The following is an 18,012-nucleotide window of genomic DNA, read 5'->3' on the forward strand; positions in this document are numbered from 1 at the left end:
ACGAGTGTAGAAGGGTACCTTATGTATATAGGTATTTATGTTTATATCCTCACACATCAGGTCAAGGCAAGAAGCGAAGGAGGTAGTGAATAATTGCAACAGCCCAAAATCTATAATGCTATTAAATATCAGTAATACAGTAGAAAGCAAGTATTATTTACATGATATAAGAAATATGGTATCATAAAGGGCCAATCAGTCAATCATCTCAACCCATAAAAGAAAAGTCGGACCAATCTTCAAACCGGAACCAGTCGAAAGAAAGCCAGCCAAAAAGAAAGTAAAAAGAATAATAAATAAAAAAAAGGTCGAAAGAAGAAAAATTCTATCAAGGCAGCTCACTCGGCCTCGTATCCTCATGCAACTCAAACCTCTTCGCAGCATTGTTACTCTCCAACTCACTCGGCCCCTCATACCCTGGATACGTCTTCACAGGCGCCTCGGCAACACCGCCCGTCGGGATCGGTTCGAACCCGGGGGGCGCGTTGGTGTTGCTGCTGTCGGGCTGCATGTCGTTCTGGCGACGACGGCGGCGGAGCATGAAGAGGATGGCTGCTATGATTAGGACGACGCCGGCCACGCCGCCGACGACGCCGCCTGCGATGGCGCCTGTGTTGTTGGGGGGCTCCTCTGGAGCTTTGGGGTTGGGAGTTGGGGGTGTGGGGTCATCCGGCTTGGGGGGTGATGTTGGGGATGGGCCTGGTGATGGGGAGATTAGGGCTGTAGTAGTCATGTTAGCACCTTCTTATCCCACCTGCCTGATACTATACTGTATCACCTAGCGAATCATCGCCGAGACCAGTACCAAGGTAAAAAGGTAAAGTACTGTAGAGTTCAAAAAAAAAAAAAAAAAGGGAACTCACTCTGCTCAACAGGACTAAGCAACGTCCTCAAATTCGACCCGGGATCCCCATCCGCACACCCAACAGAGCCATTATGGTTCTTCTCGGACGTCCAAAACCCAGACTGGTCCTCGAGGCAGCAGAACTTGCCGTCGTTGTCGAACATCGTCCACGACTCGTTCGCGCAGTGCGGTTTGGGATCGATGAAATTCGCGCAGTTGGACTTTCCGGGGCAGCAGAACGAGTTCGGCGCCCCGTTTTCGTACTTGAAGCAGTGGGAGGTGTCGGGGCAGCACGAGACGAAGCCGCCCCAGGTTCCGTAGCATGGGTCTGTGCCGGCGGGACAGGAGTCTTTGGCGCGGAGGGCGAAGCCCGCGTTGGGGGGGTCGTAGTCGAGCATTTTTTATTCTTTATTTTTATTCTTTTTCTTCCTGATGTCTTGGCTGGCTGGCTGGTTGGCTGGTTGGTTGATAGATGTATATCTGGTGAGGACCAACCGGTGGTTGCGGTGTATGCCTACAACTGGAAAGGACAATATGAAGTGAGAGATGCGACAGACGAAATGGAGAGAAAGGAAAACGAGGGAAATAACACCCTAGGCAAAGGTCAGCTAAGTTTGTTAGCAGCAAGGCTGAGTCGCTGTTGATCTTAACCTATTTCAAAGGATCCTATTCAAAACGCAGGGGGATAGTCAGGCGTCCAGCACTAACTAATCAATACTAAGTGTCGTCCTGCCGACCCGATCATGGTCGGTCCTAACTAATTAATAGTTATCCTAATCGTCCGATTGATTCTGAACATGCTTTGCATACATACATACATACCCATTCGGGAATATGGTATGTTGACGGTAAATAATGGCAGTCCCTATCAAGGATTGATGCGGGGTGCCAGGGCGCCTAGTGGAGCAGATAAATGAGATGGGGCTTGAGGCTTGCGGTGGTCGGACTATTAATTTTATATTCTAGTTACCAGTCTTCACAAATCAACTGACCACTGGATATTGGGAGACAAAATCTAATCTTGATATTGAGTTCTGTGAAATACGAGTTAAAAATATCCATACCGCTCCTGACAGACAACTCATTGTTAGAGCCGAGCTAGAGCCATCTAGGGCTGATAGCCTTTCGTCACCCTATGCCTCCCTATTCAGCGCACCATCTCTTAACGTAGTTAGGCACTTTATATATATTGGTGATTACTCTATTTCAGCCTCTAGCTTGATTTATATTTTCATATAACTATCTCTGAATATGCTGTCCCGTCTTGCGGTGTGGAATAGCCTGCGCTTCTAAGGGGTTGTTGATTCTGCTACAGTTAGATTCCGTTAGCTGCACGCTAGTATGGAACTAATACTAGAGTATACCAGAGTGGATTTTACGGGCACGTGCTGTACCCCTTACCAACAACAGCACCGGCTGCGGGGTGCATAGTCGATGGGGTTCAAGTATTGGAGTTGTTGTTTGATTCCGTACATATGTGTGTATTTGTGTAGTGGGGGTGGATAATAGGTATGTACATCAATCATACGCGTGTCGACATATACGGTCCATCATAAGACGAACTCGAAAATAAACATCAGAAAAAGAAACAGCAAAAACATACAATTAATGGGTATGAAAGTCGCATGGCACGGGCATTAAAGAGAATGAGAAAGAGAATCAAGTCTTCGTCCAGAGATCGAGACGCGACTTCGACTCCGTCGGGGCCGTCGTCTGGGGCGCCGAGTCAGCCTCGCCGAGCTCGGTATCATCATCAATAGCGGTGCCAAAGTCGACGTCCAAGCGGCGACGGCGGACATTCCTACCGAACAGGCCAATGCAGATGGGGAACGGAGCAGCGACGGTGGCGATAACGGCGGAGAAGATGAGAGCGTTGCGCATGTGGCCCGGGGGGTTGGCGCCAGGGCTGGCCTTGAGAGCGTCTTGGATAAGGATGAAAATAGCCCCGAGGAGCTGGCCGCCGGTCCAGCAGATGGTGCTGCCGATCTCCGGGGAGAAAGGGTAGGTGATCTCGACGAGGTATTCGAGGGCGACGGGGAGGAGGCCAAAGGAGGCGGCGCCGAGGAGGGCGCAGACGATGTAGCTGGGGGCGATGCCGGCGGGGCTGGACGGCGCGAAGATGAACCCGATGTAGGTGGCAGCGATGATGGGGACCAGCGTGCGGATGGTGAACAGATAGTGTTTCCAGCGGTCGGTGATCGGGGAGAGGATGGCTGAGCTGATCAGTCCGACGACGATGAGGATGCCGCCGGCGATGCCGGCGTCGGTTTCGCTGAAGCCGTGCGGTTCGAGGATCTGGTTTAGTAGCGACGACACGCTGTTGAAGAACCCCACGTATACGGCGAAGGGGATCAGGAGAAGCCAGAACTCGAGCGTCTTGAGGAGCTGCGTCACCGCAGGGAGGAGCGGGGTCTTGGCTGTCGAGGCGGATGCGCTGGGTGGGGTGGGCGGTTTGGATGGGAGGAAGAACGAGGGGATCGCTGCGACGGTGGCCTGTTGGCTTCTTGTTAGGAAGACGGTTTTGTTCTCTTGAGGGGGTCATGAGCTTACCATGACCGAGAGCCAGAGCACCATGTCCGGCACCTCACTAGGCTTGGTCGCCCAGAACGAGTTGATCAGTTGGCCCAGCGCCGCGCCCAGTGGATTGGCGAGGGTCGCAAGGGCCGTCGCGCTGGTGCGACCCTTATTGGAGAACCAGATGTCGCTGTAGTGGGTGGGGGCGCTCAGGCAGAAGGGTTGCGACAGCCCGATGAGAATCTGACCGAACATGGCGACGCCAAAGATGCCGCCGCGGGCGCGCGTGCCGGCATATCGGATCCAGTTGCCCGCAAGCAGGAGCGTGGAGGTGATGATGATGGCGGGCTTGGGGCCGCCCTTGTTGAGCGTGAAGATGACGACGCTGATCGGTGAGTGAGTAGACTTCTCTGACAGCATGACGGCGATGATACTCACGGACTCGCGACACAAAAGGCAAAGAGATAGCCCGTGCTCATCCAGTTGACGGCACTCTCCGAGACGCCGAAATGTTCGGCGGCGGTCGTGGAGATGGCCGAGAAGGTCAACCACTGCAGACAACCATCAATTTCGCGTCACGTACACATTCCGTGACAGAGAGGGTACATACATCCCAGCTCACGACAATATTCAACAGGACCAGCTGAGCGAGCCCCAAGAACCGCCGCTTGTAGACCCTATAGACCGGCCCCGTGGGTGGTAGATCCGGGGCGGGGTCTTCAGCACTCCGGGGCGATGAACGGAAGAAGACCATGATGTGGGACCGACACGAGCATGGAGCACTCACGACAGGCGGCCCAGCGTGGAATTACAGAGGATCGAGTCAGGATAGAAATAATCAACAGAGACGGTTAATCAGGGAGATATAATGACTGTCTGGTTCCTGTTAGCGACCGAATTAGCGGCATCGCTTGGGCTCCTCTGTCCGCGAATGAGCCCCCGTCGAGGCTTGGATAGGAGATTGAAGAGACCGGGAATTGGTTCGCGCATTCAATTACTGGGGGGGATAAGAAACTAGAACCGAAGGGGCCATGGACCTAATAAGCTAGTGAGTATCCTGGCAAGAATCCTGGCGCCTGTAACGGGGAAATTCTCCAGTAAGATGGGGAACGATGGCCGAGGCAAAGACCATAAGTAATGAAGAGAAGAAGAGGGGGAGGATGATCAGCTGTGGGGATCCAGGTCCCCTCCACTGTCACCTTCCTCCACCTGGATACTACAGTCTGAAGATTCTTTCATCATGAATGTGGAGAGAGGGGAGCAGTGCCAACCATGGGAAAGTCGAAGCTGATCGGACGGGACTTACCGGCAGGACTCGAACCATGTGAAAGCTGCAGTGGAACATTGTACAACCTGGAAAAAGATACCATGAAAAGACAAGGATACATCGAATATATCCTACATGAAACAATCAGACTGATAAAATAAGATATAGAAATATTAAAATATAAAAATAAGAAATAAAAAATGACCAGACTGGGGCTCGAACCCAGGACCTTGTGCGTGTTAAGCAAACGATATGACCAACTAATCCATCCGGCCTGTTTGACGTCATATGATTCCTGAATGTACTTGTAGTCATTGTAATCGCTGTAACCATCAATACGAATTAATTTAATGGATTGAACCAACAACGAATTGAGAAACCGGAACAGTCAAATGGATCAGATCAGATCCTGTAATTTCATTTAGATGAAGATTGTAAAGAATCAGGAGGAATGGCCAATTGACAGCCAATCAACCCTCTTCTATCTGTCTCTATCCGTCTCGAGATTAATGATCTGACAGACTCTTCTAATATATATAGATCGATGGGTGAATACGGAGTGAAGATAATATAGATTGATAGATGATCAGTAGAATTTAGTAGATGGATAGAAGATATACATATCAAGCATTCCCTCGACTGAGTTCTCCATTCTGCAGTCCCTGTCAGGCTGTCATGCATGTCATTCCTCTCCATGGCCCACTGTGGGAATCTGGTATCCAGGGATGACTTCAAACATCCCGGCATCTGTCATCCTGCATTCTGTCAATTCTTCTCTCGATTCTTTCTTTCTCGGAGACTACTCCACGGTCATCACCGCTGTCTGTCCACATGCGACCGTTGGGAAAATAGGTGGTTGGTTCTTAAACAGGGTCTCAATCCTGATAGATCCAACCACGCCTTGCAGGTCACTAGATCTATCATGGACCTTTCGGAGAAATCTCATCAGATGGCAATCCAGAGGGAAAGAAATTAGTCAATCTCCCCAAAAGACACCCACAGAGAGAGAGAGAGAGAAGCAGAGAGAGAGAGAACAGCGTCATGGTTACTGAGGTTCGTGATGGGGCGGCCGACTCAGCCATTCGCAGATCTTCTCGTGATCCTCATTTCCCTTCACTCTTAGTCTCTCTCTCTCTCTCTCTTCTTTCTTTCCCCTTCTTCCTCCTCTCCATCCCCCGTTCTTTTCTCCACTCCTCCTCTTTGTTCACTCGTTGGTTCAAATCCACTCTCCAGTTCTTTCTCTTGGATAAAGTCGACTTTCTCTCCATCGACTCTCTTGACTCTCCTCAACTACACAGACGATTACCCCGTCTCTCCCTCACTCAGCTCACTCCTTACTTGGCGGCTCGCTTCCCACCCGATCCGGTTCATGGTAAACACAGAATGATGGATACTGTCTCCGCCCGGCTTTGATCGTTTCCTCGCCCCTGACTCGAGTCATTCGCTTCCTGTCGATTGGGTTTTTTTTATCGCGACCGTTCTCTTTTTTTCGAATTATCGTCCCTCTTCCTCATCCCTCATACCCTCCTGAGTCCTCACCATGAACGGGTTCGACTTCCGAACCAGCCAGTCCTCCTATGGCGACCCCCGCCATTATTCTGCGACCTCCGTGGGCCCTCCGCAGCCGCCCCCGTCCAAGGTCCTTCTCGATGGCTACCAAAACAACGTCGATGGGCTTCAGGGGGAATCGCCGCGATATAACCCGGTAAGTTGTCCCCACGATCGTCCCCACGATCGTCCCCCGCAAGTCGCTAACCGGGACCAGTTGAATCCGACACACCCGCGCAGTTCCGCCCTCCTGAACGCCAACGATCCCGTCACCATGTACTTACTCACCGAGACCGCCATGGGCGACAGTGCCCACTACGAGATCCTGTCCCTCGAGGAGGTCGAGTCGCTGAAGAAAGAGCACAAGTTCCTCGCCGGTCGCATGGACGGCGCTAAGCGGAAGTTGGCGCTGGAGATGAAACTGCGCGATGCCGCCTCCTCCCTCAACCGGCTATACGGCGCCAAGAGTCCCAGGGGCAGTGAGGAGTACGCCGCGGGGGGTTCGCCCAAGTCCCATCGTCGGAGTGGGAGCATCTTTGGCCGCACTCCTGGCTCCCAGGACAAGGCGGACGAGGAGCTGGCGGTGAGCTCGCGTAAATGCGACGAGCTGGCCCACGAGATCTGGAGCGTCGAGGGCCGCGTCGCAACCATCCACCGCCGCTTGCTCGAGCACACCGCCGGTGTGCTGCAGCTGACTCACAAGGGCTTGAAGAAGAACCCCAAGAACAACATCCCCCACACCCCGGAGAGCCTCTCGAGCCACAACACCCAGGGCAGCGTGGACGAGTTCGATGACCGCAGCCTGTACCGCCCCTTTGACCCCGGCGACGAGTTCGGCTATGCGAGGCGGGCGCCACCCGTCCCCGCGGACCCCAGCACGCCCAGCGCGCCCAGCGCGCTCGGCCTGGACGCTGTGCAGAGCATGGAGCGACGGCTCGAGGAGCTCAGCGCGCGGATGCGCGATCAGGTCTCCCGGTCCAACCCGGACAGTGAGTTTCACGCGGCCCCCCTCCCCGCGGACCGGGGCAGCCCAACGGATCCAACCGCCGGTCTAGAGGCCCATCTGGCCTACATCACCAGCGCACTCGGGATGATCCATGCCCACCCGCCCCCAGACGCCACGCCGACCCGGGGCGGGGACGACGGACCGTCCGTCGCCCACCTCGGGGACCTCAACGCGCGCATCTTCGACATTGTGGCTCAGTCCGGCCTGCCGCATTCCCAGACCCTTCCCCCGCCGCCGGAGGCGGCCGACGGCGGCGTGTCGGAGCAACTGGCCTACCTGGGGACTGGACTGGACGGGCTCCAGCGCCGCATCGAGGGGCTTCTGGACCAGAAGAGCATCCTGACCACCCAGATCCAGCAACAGCGCGAGCTCAACTCCAAGTCCGACGCCGAGCGAGACGCCCATATCGGCGACCTGGTCGAGCAGCTGGCGCACGTCCGCAAGGACCTTGAGGGCACGGAACGCGACCACCAGCGGTCCCAAGACGAGATGGGTCTGGTCGTGGGCCAGCTGGAGGCTGTCCGCCGCGAGCTGTCCGACCACCAACAACGCAGCGTGCCCGCCGAGGATGCCGGCGCTCTGTCCGCCGAGAAGGACGCCCGTGCGCACGCCGAAGCGGAACTGGTCCGCCTGCAAGCCATCGTGCAGGAGCTGGAGCGCGACCGCGCGGCCCAGGCCGAGGCCCACGAGGCCCGTCTGCGCGCCGAGAGCGAGGTGGCTCGTCTGGAGTCGGATCTGGAGGCGCTTCGATCCCAGCCGACCAGCGACCCCGAGGAGATGGCCGCGGTGCGCGCGCACGCCGACGGCGAGATTCAGCGCCTGCAAGGCGTCATCGACCAGCTCCACAGCGAGGCCGATGCCCGGGCGGAAGAAGCCGCCGAGGCGCGCGAGCGCTCGGAGCAGCAGATGGCGGAACTCGAAGCCGCCATGCAGCAGATCCGCTCCGAATCGGACGCCCGCGTCCGCGAGTCGATGGAGATGCGCGCCCAAGCCGAGGGCGAAGTCGCGCAACTGCAGGCCTCCATGGAACAACTCCGGTCGGACATCCAATCTCAGCTCCAAGAAGCCACCGACGGCCGCACCCGCGCCGAGGCGGACGCCACCCACCTGCAGACCGAACTGACGCAGATGGAGGGTGAGGTCGCCCGCCTCCAGACGGAGCTGACCATGGCCAAGGCGGAGCTGGACGGGGCGTATGGTTCCCGGTCCGAGCGGGCCGCGGCGGCGGCCAACTCGGGGATCCAGGAGGAGATCGACGCGCTGAACACCCGCAATCTGGAGCTCATGGAAGAGCTCGCGGGCCTGAAGGCCGGGAAACCGGGCGGCGGTACCTCCGACCGACGGGTGCAGATGCTGGAGAAGGAGCTTCGCGAGACCGTCGACGACTACGAAAGCATGACCAAGGCCAGTATTGAGTTCGAGAAGGAGCGCGAGCGGTTCGAAGGGGTCATCGATTCCCTCCGGGACCGCTGCGAGCAGCTGGAGACCCAGATCAACGAGGAACGGATCCAGTGGATGGGCATCCACCACGCGCCCATGTCGCGCGACGGGACCACGTCGGAGACCACCTCGACCATGGTGCTCAAGAACGAATTCAAGAAGATGATGCGCGATACTCGGATTGAGAACATGAGGATCCTCAAGGTGAGTTCCAACAAGTACCAGATATTTCCCTCCAGTCATACTGATCCCCGTTTAGGCCGAACAGGAAGAACGCCGCAGGCTTGAAAATCTGATCCGATCTTTGAAGAAAGAGCAGGCCAACGCGGCCGCGGCTGCGAGCCAACCCACCACCCCGGGCGTAGCGACATGAACATCATGATATCCCCTTTTCCGTTCTCGTTACATGCTGTTACCCTTCTCGGTTACCCCATTGTTGATTTTCTTCTATGATATCCATTCTCCGTACATATTAATGCCTGATTGTCACATGCTCTATGTTTCTACCATCTGTTTTACCATTTGATTCCCCCTCTCGGTTGCTGATTGATTGGGTGTATATAAGCTTTAGATGATTTCGTATTATAATACTTTGCTTCGTTGATCTCTGATGGTCATTTGAGTTGCCCCTTTGTCCTGCTTATAATGCGAGTTCTGCGCCTTCCGATTGTAGTCATTCCCTTACACTAGGAAAGTGCGATGCACTGGCACACTCCCCATCATGGTTGGAGATTGACATCAAGTTATACCGTGAGTGCCCCGAAGGTATCCCATCTCACGGTCCTACCACGCCCCTCTGAACCCGAGTGGCAGACCTGTTATGGTCTCAACCCTTGGCAGCATGTCCTCATGTCAGTCCACGCCACCGCCATCAGAATCCAACGAAAACATCATAGTTTTCGAAAGCCATCGCGCCAGCGAAGATGCCAACCCAGACACCAACCAGGGGTACTCCCTGTCGTGCCCCACCGACGAGACCTCTATCTACAATGCCGCGCGAACCAATTCCGCCATTGAAGGCCATCCCCGCCATTCAGAGTTCAGCAGCACAGTGAAAAGCAGCCTGGACGCCCGAGAAGCCGCCAACATGGCGATGTTCCTGTCTCGCACGTCGGATCCCGCGTCCCATCTAGCCCAACACGGTTCTGACCCTGGTGGTGCGGCGCAGAAGAGCAAAGACCGCTGGTGGCAATCGATGTTCTGGTCGGATAACCACGCGCCATGCTCGACGGACAGTGAGAAAGACGAAGAAGAGGTCTCGTTGCCGGATGAGTCGTCGCGCACGACCCTTCGCCAACACCTGAAAGCCACCAGTCTCGATGATACTGTGTCCACTGCTCGGATGTCGAAGTGGCCGGGGGATTTTGGGTCTCCTGTGAGCCCGGCGCAGCCTAAGTATCCGCCGCCGGTGAGGCCTGCTACGCCGCCGGGACTGCCCTCGTTTGGGACGCCGGAGGCGATGTGTTTTGCGACGCAGTATGCTGTTCGCTCCGCCCCGTCGCATAGACAGACTCAAAGGGGGGATCCGCCCTCCGCGAACAGGCGTCGCAGGCGCGCTGCTTCCTATGGGGAATGGTTGCGCAGGCTGTTTGGCTCCGCTGCAGCTGTGCAGACCCGGCCGAACTTGCAGCTGTCTCGGCTTGCTAGAGCGGAGGACGGCACGATAGTCCAGGGTCGCTTTCCATACCGGAATAGTGGTCACGGGACGCACATGGGAGGTAGAGGGTTGGAGAGCCATCCGTTCCATCGGGGGACGCTTCCCGTCGCGGAGTGCAGTCTCATCAATGGCGCCGTTGATAGTGGTGCCCAGAACACATCCCTCACCCGAGATGGTCACGGCGCGAGGCAGCGAGGCGGCATCTTGCTGGACTGGCGGAACCAATATCTCAACCGTGAAGCAGGTGTTGACTCCCCAGCGCCGAAAGGTGCACTCGCTGCGCTCCTCCGCCATGTAGCGGCGACGACGGGCCCAGCAAGCCGGCCCTCAGTCCGCACTACCTGTCCACCCCTCTCACACTATCACTCCTGCTCCTCCCAACCCATCACAGCCCAGCCCCGCGCATCCAGAGCAGTCCTAGGCTACACCATCGACCCCCCAACAAGCTGCTCACTAATAACAACCCGATCTCCCCCAGACCAACACGCAGACACCACCATCTGGCACCACTCCAAACAGCTAATCAACACCTACCTCTGCTGCTCCTGCGGCTCCGCCCCCGAGCAGGAAACACTCTTCTACCCGTCCAACGAGACCTACATGACCGCCCACGGCTGCATTTCAAATGTCAGTAGCGTCGAGAACGCCCATGGGAACGCTAATGTGGGCAATGATACAGTGCGTGCAGGAGGTGCAGGAGGTGCAGGAGGTGCAGGAGGTGCAGGAGGTGCAGGAGGTGCAGGAGGTGCAGGAGGTGCAGGAGGTGTCGGTGGACGCTGGTGGGGGTTGGGGGATGCATGGAGGTCGTTTCGAGGGTTTGCGGCGAGAAATGTGCTAGTCGTTGATGGTGTGATTGCTTAGGTGTTAGTGGGTTGTTTACTGGGTTGGATGCATCTTGGACTGACTCTGTACACACTCTCTACCAATGTGTCTTGTTTGGGGTGGGCTGGGTATTCCTCCTTTCCTCTCTTTTTGTTCCTTTCCCTCTCTCTATATCTCTCTTTCGTCTTTCTGTTTGAGAAAAAAAGAAAGCAGCTCATACCTAGCTTGATTGATTTTTTGGTCTTGGAGAACGGCATGCATGCGTTGTAATGCCGGTATATACATTACTGTCTCACTTTTTGTCCTTGTTCTTATCGTTTTGGTCCATATTTTATATAGAACTATGCTGTTATTGCTATCCAGTCTTGATTGATTCACTAGTTGGTAGTTGGAAAGGTCGAGTGTTATTCTTTTTTTCTTCTTTGTTTCCTATCGGATATAGATTAGTAGGTAGGTATGTAATCTCGCTCATAGCAATATTCCTACTTTCAAACTTTTATAGTTTGGGTCCGAGGAGTAGTGGCCATGTACATAAAAAGTTGATATAAGAAGATACTTAGTTAACAACTAGAATGTATTGGTTCTGAATACCACGATTGGGCAATGGATTTGTGGATTGGATAGAGTAGAATGAATGAGGAAATTTAATAGTTGGTAATAAATAACATATCAATTAAGGACCAATTAATGGATATATATAGCCAATGAATAGATACTAGATGAAAATCATCATCCCCCAGCTAACAAAGGTGAATAAATAATAAATAGATAGATAGATAGATAGATGAATAATAAAATAGGTAGATAAATAAATGAAATAGGTAGATGGAGAAACGAAAAAAGAAACGAAAGAAGAAAGAAAGAAGAAAGAAGAAGACAATTCCGCTATGAGAAATCGAAACCCTATGCTTGTTTATTTATTGACAGACCGACTGATTTATTGTCCATTCATTCGCTCACATGCAAATCAATATTGACAGAGAAGGAAGAAAGAAAGGATTAAAGGAAGAAGATTAAGTTTGTTCATCAGGGTCTACCTTTGGATTGGATCATCTTGATGGAGGTTTGTCTGTCCATATATGGTGATGATCTTGTAGAGGTAGGGTAGGTAGAGGGAAGAATAGATATAGGTAGGTAGGTAGGTAGGTAGGTAGGTAGAGTCGACAGTATGCGTCAACCGCAAGTGAGGTAGGTAACTATAACCCCTTAAAGAACTGACACGCCTCTTCAATCTCGTTATCCCCCGCGACAAAGTCCCACCCGATGATGCGCGGGTCCTGGCTGGCGCAGATGATCTTGCGCGCGTCGAACTGGAGCTTGAAGATGCGGGATGTCGGCTGCGTCGGGGGACCAGTGGCGGGTCGGTGTGGACGGGGCGGTGCGTGCTGCTGGGGTTGGAGATGCGGGTTCGGAGCGGCGGGGACGGCTGGGGCGGGGATGCTGGCGACTGCAGGATGGAGTGTCGGTGTGGAGGCGCCAGCTTGCACTGCTCGCTGCGCCTGAGCGCGAGCCTGGGCCCGGGCCTGGGCCTGGGCCTGAGCCTGCTGGGCGAAGGCGTTGCCGCGGACCGGACCGTGAGCCGCGCCCAGGTGCGTATTGGCAATGTTGTCGGCGGCGTCGGCTTGGCGCAGGCGCTGGCCGACGACCCAGTGGCCCTCGTTGTCCTTCTTCCAGATAATGATGGACTCGTCGTACGAGCCCGAAACGATGCGCCCCCACTTGCTGCCGCCCCCGCCGGGAGGGATCGTGGCACCCAGGGCTTTGATGTCGCGTGGGTTGCGGGACCCGGCCGTGTTCTGCGTGTGACCCGCCCGCCGGAGGGCTCCGGGGCCGAGGTCCACCGGCGCGCCGGCACGGTGGGCGTCCCAGAACTGGTTGTCGACGGCCAGAGCCTCCAGTCGCATGGCCTCCTCGGCGCCCGGGGGGTCCCCAAACCCGGCCTGGACGGTCCGGACCAGGTTGAGGTGGCCTCGGAGACAGGCGACCTCGGCGCCCGAGACGTGGTCGAAGATGCGCACGGAGTCATCGTTGCTGCCGCTGATGATGCGCCGGTTGTCGAACTGCACGCAGGCGATGCCCTTCTCGTGGCCGACCAGGGTCTTCTTGCAAGCGCCGCTGCGGAGGCTCCAGATCTTGATCAGCCGATCGCCCGACGCGGAGACGATCTCGTCGTCACTGATCTGGATGGCGTTGACGGCCGCCCCGTGTCCCTCTAGGGTCATGAGGAGAGCGTACGGCGCCAAGGTCTGGATGTGGTCCCGGGCCATCTGCGCCTCCAGGATGGGCGACGGGATCTCGCTCGTGTCGACGATGTAGGACGGGTAGGTGACGCCGGAACTCCGACAGGCCACTGGATAATCCGGGTCCGTCGGTGCGAGGGTGCGTCGGTTCCACACCTTGATCAGCTTGTCCTTGGAGCAGGTGACGAGAAACCGGTCATCGAACCGGAGGTTCAAGACCGAGTCATTGTGCGCCCGCTCGATCTCGTGGATCTTCTGGCCGGTGGAGAAGCGCCAGATGATGACATTCTTGTCACTGCTGCCGGAGATGATGACGTCCTGCTGCGGCCGGGCGTCAAATTGGAGGCAGAGCACCGATTTCGTGTGGCCGACCAGAGGCCGGTAGAATAACCTTTTGGTGTTCAGGTCCCAGACTCGCACGGTCCGATCACGGCTTCCACTGACCAGCCACCTGCCGGAGAATTGGATCGCGTAAACGCATTCTTGGTGGGCTTCGTCCATGTGCGCGGGGTGCGGCAGTTGGAAATTCGTAAAGCGACCTTTGTTCCAATTCTCTTCCAGGCGCCTCCGTTGACGGTAAAGATGGGGCCAGTTGATCTTGGTGAGACTGTTGAAACGAAGGAGGAGATTGGATGTTGGCGACGTGGACCTGTCCGTCATGGGCCGCATAATCTCAGACTGCGAATCGCGACTGCTGCTGCTGCTGCTGCTGCTGCTACTGCTGCCGGTGCGTCCTAGGGACTGGTCTTCCGCCGAGCTTGGGAAACTGCGGTCGATCAACGCGTCGCTCATGTGATAGTCCCCCTCTGTATCTGCTTCCGCCGTCGCGTGCGGTCCATTGTCTTGGAGCGACGCGTCGGTGCTCCGTGAATCCAGCCAGCTCGGGGGCACCCGCTTCTTCTGCTTCGGTTCTTCCGAATCCGTGTCGGTATGTCGTGGGCGCGATTTGCGGGACTGGGGTGACGGAAGCCCCGAGTGGGCCTGCTCGAACGAGTGGATTTTATCGATATTGACGCGCCATCCTTCTCCGATGTACAAGTCCCTCCACAGGCGGGAATCAAAGATCCGACCGCGCCACGCGCGAGAGGCCAACGACGCGGTGAGAAGGGTATGCGGGTCGAGGTAGGAGAAGATCTCGGAGGTGATCTCCGGGGGGAGCTTGAAGACGGGGTCCATGTGTAGTAAGGGGGCCAGGCGATCGACGACTGCTGCCACAGTGGAGGTGCGTACGGTTCGTAGGAGATTATACGCGAGCTCTACAATTAAAGAAAACACGATGATCCGTCAGCATCATACACCACCAAAACGCCGTGGCCAGCACACGAGCGGCGCTGGCAACGGTTCGCCGACTCACCGGCTCGTTCTTCCTCGCTGTTTGCGAGAAGCCAACCAGGTACGGTCATCCCATCGTTTGTGGGCGGGGGGAAGAGTTCTTTGTCGGGCAGACTCTTGGTTTCGTCGGAGTAGCCCTCGTCCAAGCGGAAGGGCGTGGACGATGGCCGGGAAGCGGGGAGATCGGAAGGGGTATGGTTGGAGCCCTGAGGCTGCAAGAGGCGAGGGAAGGAAGGGTCTGGGGCTGTAGACTCCCTCGCCATGAATCTTCGCTGGGTGGTCTCCACTGACCGGTGAGGAGGGTCGTAAGTAGTTTGAGAGTCCCTTGATCCTCCTATCTTTAGAAGTCGGATCGACGGGATTTGAACGTTATCGAACGGGCCAAGTATCGACACAAGAAGCCAGACGAAGGGAGCCCCGCTAGACCTCGCAGTTCTCTGACCGGGAGAGAGTGGGCCCTCAAACGACGTCGAAAGAGACAGGAGGTTGGGGAGTATTATTGCGGGACCCACATACGGAAGTCCAAACAAAGGACCTAATACTTCATACACTCATTAAGGGTGGGGTCGATTCAGCGGATGGGGAGACGGGAAAGTCCGGAAGGTGGGCGAAAGGGAAGAAGAAGCAATTTTCAGGAGGAAGGATTGTGGGGACAATGAGAGAGAGAGAGAGAGAGATGGAGAGAAGAGAGAAGAGAGAAGAGAGAGAAGAGTAAGAGAGGAAGCCAGAGTTGGATGGATGAGGTTCTTCCTCCAAGGCTAATCCCGTTTGGGTAGGTCGATATCCCAGCCCTGTGACCAGTATCTGTCATGACTTGAACCAACAACTTCAACCATCTGGCTGCTTTACTGACATGGATTGGATGATCCACATTACTATAAATATGCCAAGCTGACATGACATGGCTAACCTTCATGCTTCTCGCGTTGTCCACCTTTCATCCGCAGATCGACTGGCTAGTGATGTCCCTGCGCGAACACCCAACTCTTCCAGAGAGCTCCGTCAGACATCATCCACATTGACCTTTGGCATGGTCTCAACAGAAGGGATTCGAAAAGGTTCGTCTCTTAGATGGTTAGTTTCTTTCTGCCCATCCGGGTTCTACTTCCGATCCCGTGAGGGGGGTTCAAGAACCGATAATAGCGATCGCTCCACGCAAGGAGCTGGTTGATTTGGCCTGTCTTCTTGAGGGATTCTACATCACCGTGGATAGGGCGCTGCTCCATGCTACCCGATGCATGCAATGCCACTTTCGACAGTGCCCAAGGTTTAGGTCGAAGGAGCATCTTGCAGAATCAAAGATGGGACGTTGTATTATCGCCCAGACGCCACCCAGATGGATATGGTCCCGCTGATGAGTCTTTTTCTTCTTTCTTCTTTTCTTTAATTATTTTTGGATTTGCGGGGATTGATTCAACCGTTGACCGGTTGTTTGCACGCGATACGAATCAAGTAAGAGAAAATGGACAAGGAAAAGGCGAAAGGAACAAAGAAACAATCCCCTCTTCACCATCATGTCGGTCTTCTCCTATCAGTCAGTACCTAAGCGCTACGCAGATGCGACAGGGAAGACCCTAGAAGTCCAGGATGCAAAGAGATGGCTTAAGGAGTGAAAGGAAAGGAAAGCAAGGTATATGGTGGTTCCAAGGATGATGAGGCACTATAGTTGACATAATAGGAGTTGGTTGAAGGATCGATCAGTTGAAGGGTTGAAAAGAAGAAGAAGACAACCGGTCTAGGATCAATACACTCCGTCTGATTACCAAATGCCTGTTCAATTGAGATACAGCCATAACCCATCCGGACCAGGAATGCCGTTTCTTCCTTGAATTCCTCTCGACGTGGAGTTGGGATCATGATGAAACATGAGGCTGCCACATGCGGCATGGGAGAGCGACGATCTATATATCCATCCAGTTTCAATCGTCAGGTCAACCCGCGCCCCCACCATCGACACCAAACGTCTTAAGTTCTTCCCCTCGGCGCAACGCTCGGGTCGGACTAGGTCATGAGCTAGTCGGACTTTCCAAACGCTTGGTGTTTGAGAATGCGAACGTTCTTTTCAGTCTTGAGTCTCCATGGCTAATGGCAGTGGTGGTCCTCATGCAGACCTCCACCCCGTTTCGGCCTTGGTTCTGTTAGGTTCTCTAATCCCTACTTAGTGGATGGTGGGGGGGATTATTCCCTGATGTGCCGCATGCACCTTTGAGATCGAAACCGCATTACAGGAAAGACAGGCGAAAAAGCAAAAAAAAGAAAAAAAGAAAAAGAAGAAGAAGAAATGGAACAAATGATCAAGGGAAATGAGTGATGCAGCCGATCCCTGCCGAAACCTTGAAGAAATTGATCATGAGGAACTGCCGGGTTTTTCTTCCCTGTCTCCCTCCATTTGGATGTGACCGTCGGATGAACATCTCTGACCTTAGCACCTCCTTATCCACGGACGGGACGACTCCCCGATATTGTATATTGGAACCTGGTCGATCAGGATGATCTTTGGGTTGGACACTGGAGGATGGAAGACCAGAGTCCCCTGATATTGAGGACTGAACACGGCCACCATCTTGAGTTCTGTCTGGTCTTAATTGAGATCTTTCATCTTGAGGCATAAGTCATCATATTTTATTTATTCCATTTGACATATTTGTTATATTCTGTTCTTTTTATAACCGACTATTGGATCTCTCCCCTTACCGGCCGGAATCCTGTCGACACGGTGGGTTTTAGTGCAGCGAACCCCCACATCTGCTGGATCCTTTCTGTTCTCGACAGTATGGTTTGAGGTAAGGGTCGGGACTTCTGGTATTTGGAATCACCAGAAAATATAGATAAATACATCAGAGAATATAAACTAATGTATCAAATAAAACAAGGAAAGGAGGGAGAAAGGAAGAGGGAAAGAAGGGTGATTTAGATCCAACGGCCGAATCGGCGTAACGATACCGTACGGGTATTTCTGCCTTATCGACCTTCATCCCAGCCCATTCATTCATTCTTCATTCTTCTTCTTCATCTTCTTCTCTCGCTCTCTCTCTCTCTCTCTTCCCCTTTATATATATCGTCAGATTCCATACTTTATCCACTAGTTGGATCTTTTTCTACTTATCTCGCCCTCGATCCTTTCAGTACACATAGTCGAATCGGACTAACCCGGTCTAGTCCCTCCAAATCCGAACCCGTACCAACTTCTTTCCCTTCCCTTTCTCCACTCCCTTTCTTTAGCCGCTCGCTTGCGCTATCCCCATCCCGCATTGATCCACCGCGCGGGCTCTCCCTCTCAACCTCACCTTTCAATCCTGATCCATGCTACATCGCTTTCCTACCTCAACCCTCACTGCTCTG

General features: G+C 54.5%; 5 protein-coding genes and 1 non-coding gene across 6 annotated transcripts; 2 read left to right on the forward strand and 4 right to left on the reverse strand.

Moving 5' to 3' along the window:
* Nucleotides 1-133: 133 nt before the first annotated feature.
* On the reverse strand, nucleotides 134-1,799 carry BDW47DRAFT_111004 (uncharacterized protein). The gene is made up of 2 exons (XM_024813851.1): nucleotides 864-1,799; nucleotides 134-720 (listed from the first exon to the last, which is right to left on the reverse strand). The coding sequence occupies exons 1-2, from the start codon at nucleotides 1,240-1,242 to the stop codon at nucleotides 329-331; spliced, it is 771 nt and encodes a 256-aa protein (XP_024669142.1). The 5' UTR covers nucleotides 1,243-1,799; the 3' UTR covers nucleotides 134-328.
* Nucleotides 1,800-2,259: 460 nt separating this feature from the next.
* Nucleotides 2,260-4,767, reverse strand: BDW47DRAFT_111006 (putative cell surface receptor/MFS transporter (FLVCR)). Its single transcript, XM_024813852.1, has 4 exons — nucleotides 3,969-4,767; nucleotides 3,797-3,909; nucleotides 3,395-3,743; nucleotides 2,260-3,337 (listed from the first exon to the last, which is right to left on the reverse strand). The coding sequence occupies exons 1-4, from the start codon at nucleotides 4,110-4,112 to the stop codon at nucleotides 2,504-2,506; spliced, it is 1,440 nt and encodes a 479-aa protein (XP_024669143.1). The 5' UTR covers nucleotides 4,113-4,767; the 3' UTR covers nucleotides 2,260-2,503.
* Nucleotides 4,768-4,826: 59 nt separating this feature from the next.
* BDW47DRAFT_t122 lies at nucleotides 4,827-4,900 on the reverse strand. Its single transcript has one exon. It is a non-coding gene; the product is annotated as a tRNA-Val (tRNA).
* A 1,129-nt stretch (nucleotides 4,901-6,029) lies between these two features.
* Nucleotides 6,030-9,225, forward strand: BDW47DRAFT_133820 (involucrin repeat protein). The gene is made up of 3 exons (XM_024817936.1): nucleotides 6,030-6,330; nucleotides 6,391-8,823; nucleotides 8,879-9,225. The coding sequence occupies exons 1-3, from the start codon at nucleotides 6,166-6,168 to the stop codon at nucleotides 8,990-8,992; spliced, it is 2,712 nt and encodes a 903-aa protein (XP_024669144.1). The 5' UTR covers nucleotides 6,030-6,165; the 3' UTR covers nucleotides 8,993-9,225.
* Nucleotides 9,226-9,460: 235 nt separating this feature from the next.
* Nucleotides 9,461-11,137, forward strand: BDW47DRAFT_133822 (uncharacterized protein; the record flags this gene model as incomplete). Its single annotated transcript, XM_024817937.1, has 2 exons — nucleotides 9,461-10,967; nucleotides 11,037-11,137. The coding sequence occupies 2 exons, from the start codon at nucleotides 9,461-9,463 to the stop codon at nucleotides 11,135-11,137; spliced, it is 1,608 nt and encodes a 535-aa protein (XP_024669145.1).
* A 683-nt stretch (nucleotides 11,138-11,820) lies between these two features.
* Nucleotides 11,821-15,320, reverse strand: BDW47DRAFT_133825 (F-box and WD domain protein). Its single transcript, XM_024817938.1, has 2 exons — nucleotides 14,693-15,320; nucleotides 11,821-14,594 (listed from the first exon to the last, which is right to left on the reverse strand). Exons 1-2 carry the CDS (start codon nucleotides 14,931-14,933, stop codon nucleotides 12,295-12,297), a joined length of 2,541 nt encoding a protein of 846 aa, XP_024669146.1. The 5' UTR covers nucleotides 14,934-15,320; the 3' UTR covers nucleotides 11,821-12,294.
* Between the last annotated feature and the right edge of the window lie 2,692 nt (nucleotides 15,321-18,012).

The sequence above is a fragment of the Aspergillus candidus genome, assembly GCF_002847045.1.
Source record: "Aspergillus candidus strain CBS 102.13 unplaced genomic scaffold BDW47scaffold_51, whole genome shotgun sequence".
In the NCBI taxonomy this organism is placed as follows: domain Eukaryota; kingdom Fungi; phylum Ascomycota; class Eurotiomycetes; order Eurotiales; family Aspergillaceae; genus Aspergillus; species Aspergillus candidus.

What these genes read in the sequence shown, in the direction of transcription:
- BDW47DRAFT_133820 (XM_024817936.1), top strand. Translation starts at nt 6,166, where the DNA reads ATGAACGGGTTCGACTTCCGAACCAGCCAGTCCTCCTATGGCGACCCC. An exon ending in AATCGCCGCGATATAACCCG is followed by an intron (nt 6,331 to 6,390) that starts GTAAGTTGTCCC and finishes AACCGGGACCAG; the next exon opens with TTGAATCCGACACACCCGCG. An exon ending in AGAACATGAGGATCCTCAAG is followed by an intron (nt 8,824 to 8,878) that starts GTGAGTTCCAAC and finishes ATCCCCGTTTAG; the next exon opens with GCCGAACAGGAAGAACGCCG.
- BDW47DRAFT_111004 (XM_024813851.1), bottom strand. Translation starts at nt 1,242, where the DNA reads ATGCTCGACTACGACCCCCCCAACGCGGGCTTCGCCCTCCGCGCCAAA. An exon ending in GCTTAGTCCTGTTGAGCAGA is followed by an intron (nt 721 to 863) that starts GTGAGTTCCCTT and finishes TGACTACTACAG; the next exon opens with CCCTAATCTCCCCATCACCA.
- BDW47DRAFT_133825 (XM_024817938.1), bottom strand. Translation starts at nt 14,933, where the DNA reads ATGGCGAGGGAGTCTACAGCCCCAGACCCTTCCTTCCCTCGCCTCTTG. An exon ending in CAGCGAGGAAGAACGAGCCG is followed by an intron (nt 14,595 to 14,692) that starts GTGAGTCGGCGA and finishes CTTTAATTGTAG; the next exon opens with AGCTCGCGTATAATCTCCTA.
- BDW47DRAFT_111006 (XM_024813852.1), bottom strand. Translation starts at nt 4,112, where the DNA reads ATGGTCTTCTTCCGTTCATCGCCCCGGAGTGCTGAAGACCCCGCCCCG. An exon ending in ATATTGTCGTGAGCTGGGAT is followed by an intron (nt 3,910 to 3,968) that starts GTATGTACCCTC and finishes GGTTGTCTGCAG; the next exon opens with TGGTTGACCTTCTCGGCCAT. An exon ending in TGCTCTGGCTCTCGGTCATG is followed by an intron (nt 3,338 to 3,394) that starts GTAAGCTCATGA and finishes AGAAGCCAACAG; the next exon opens with GCCACCGTCGCAGCGATCCC.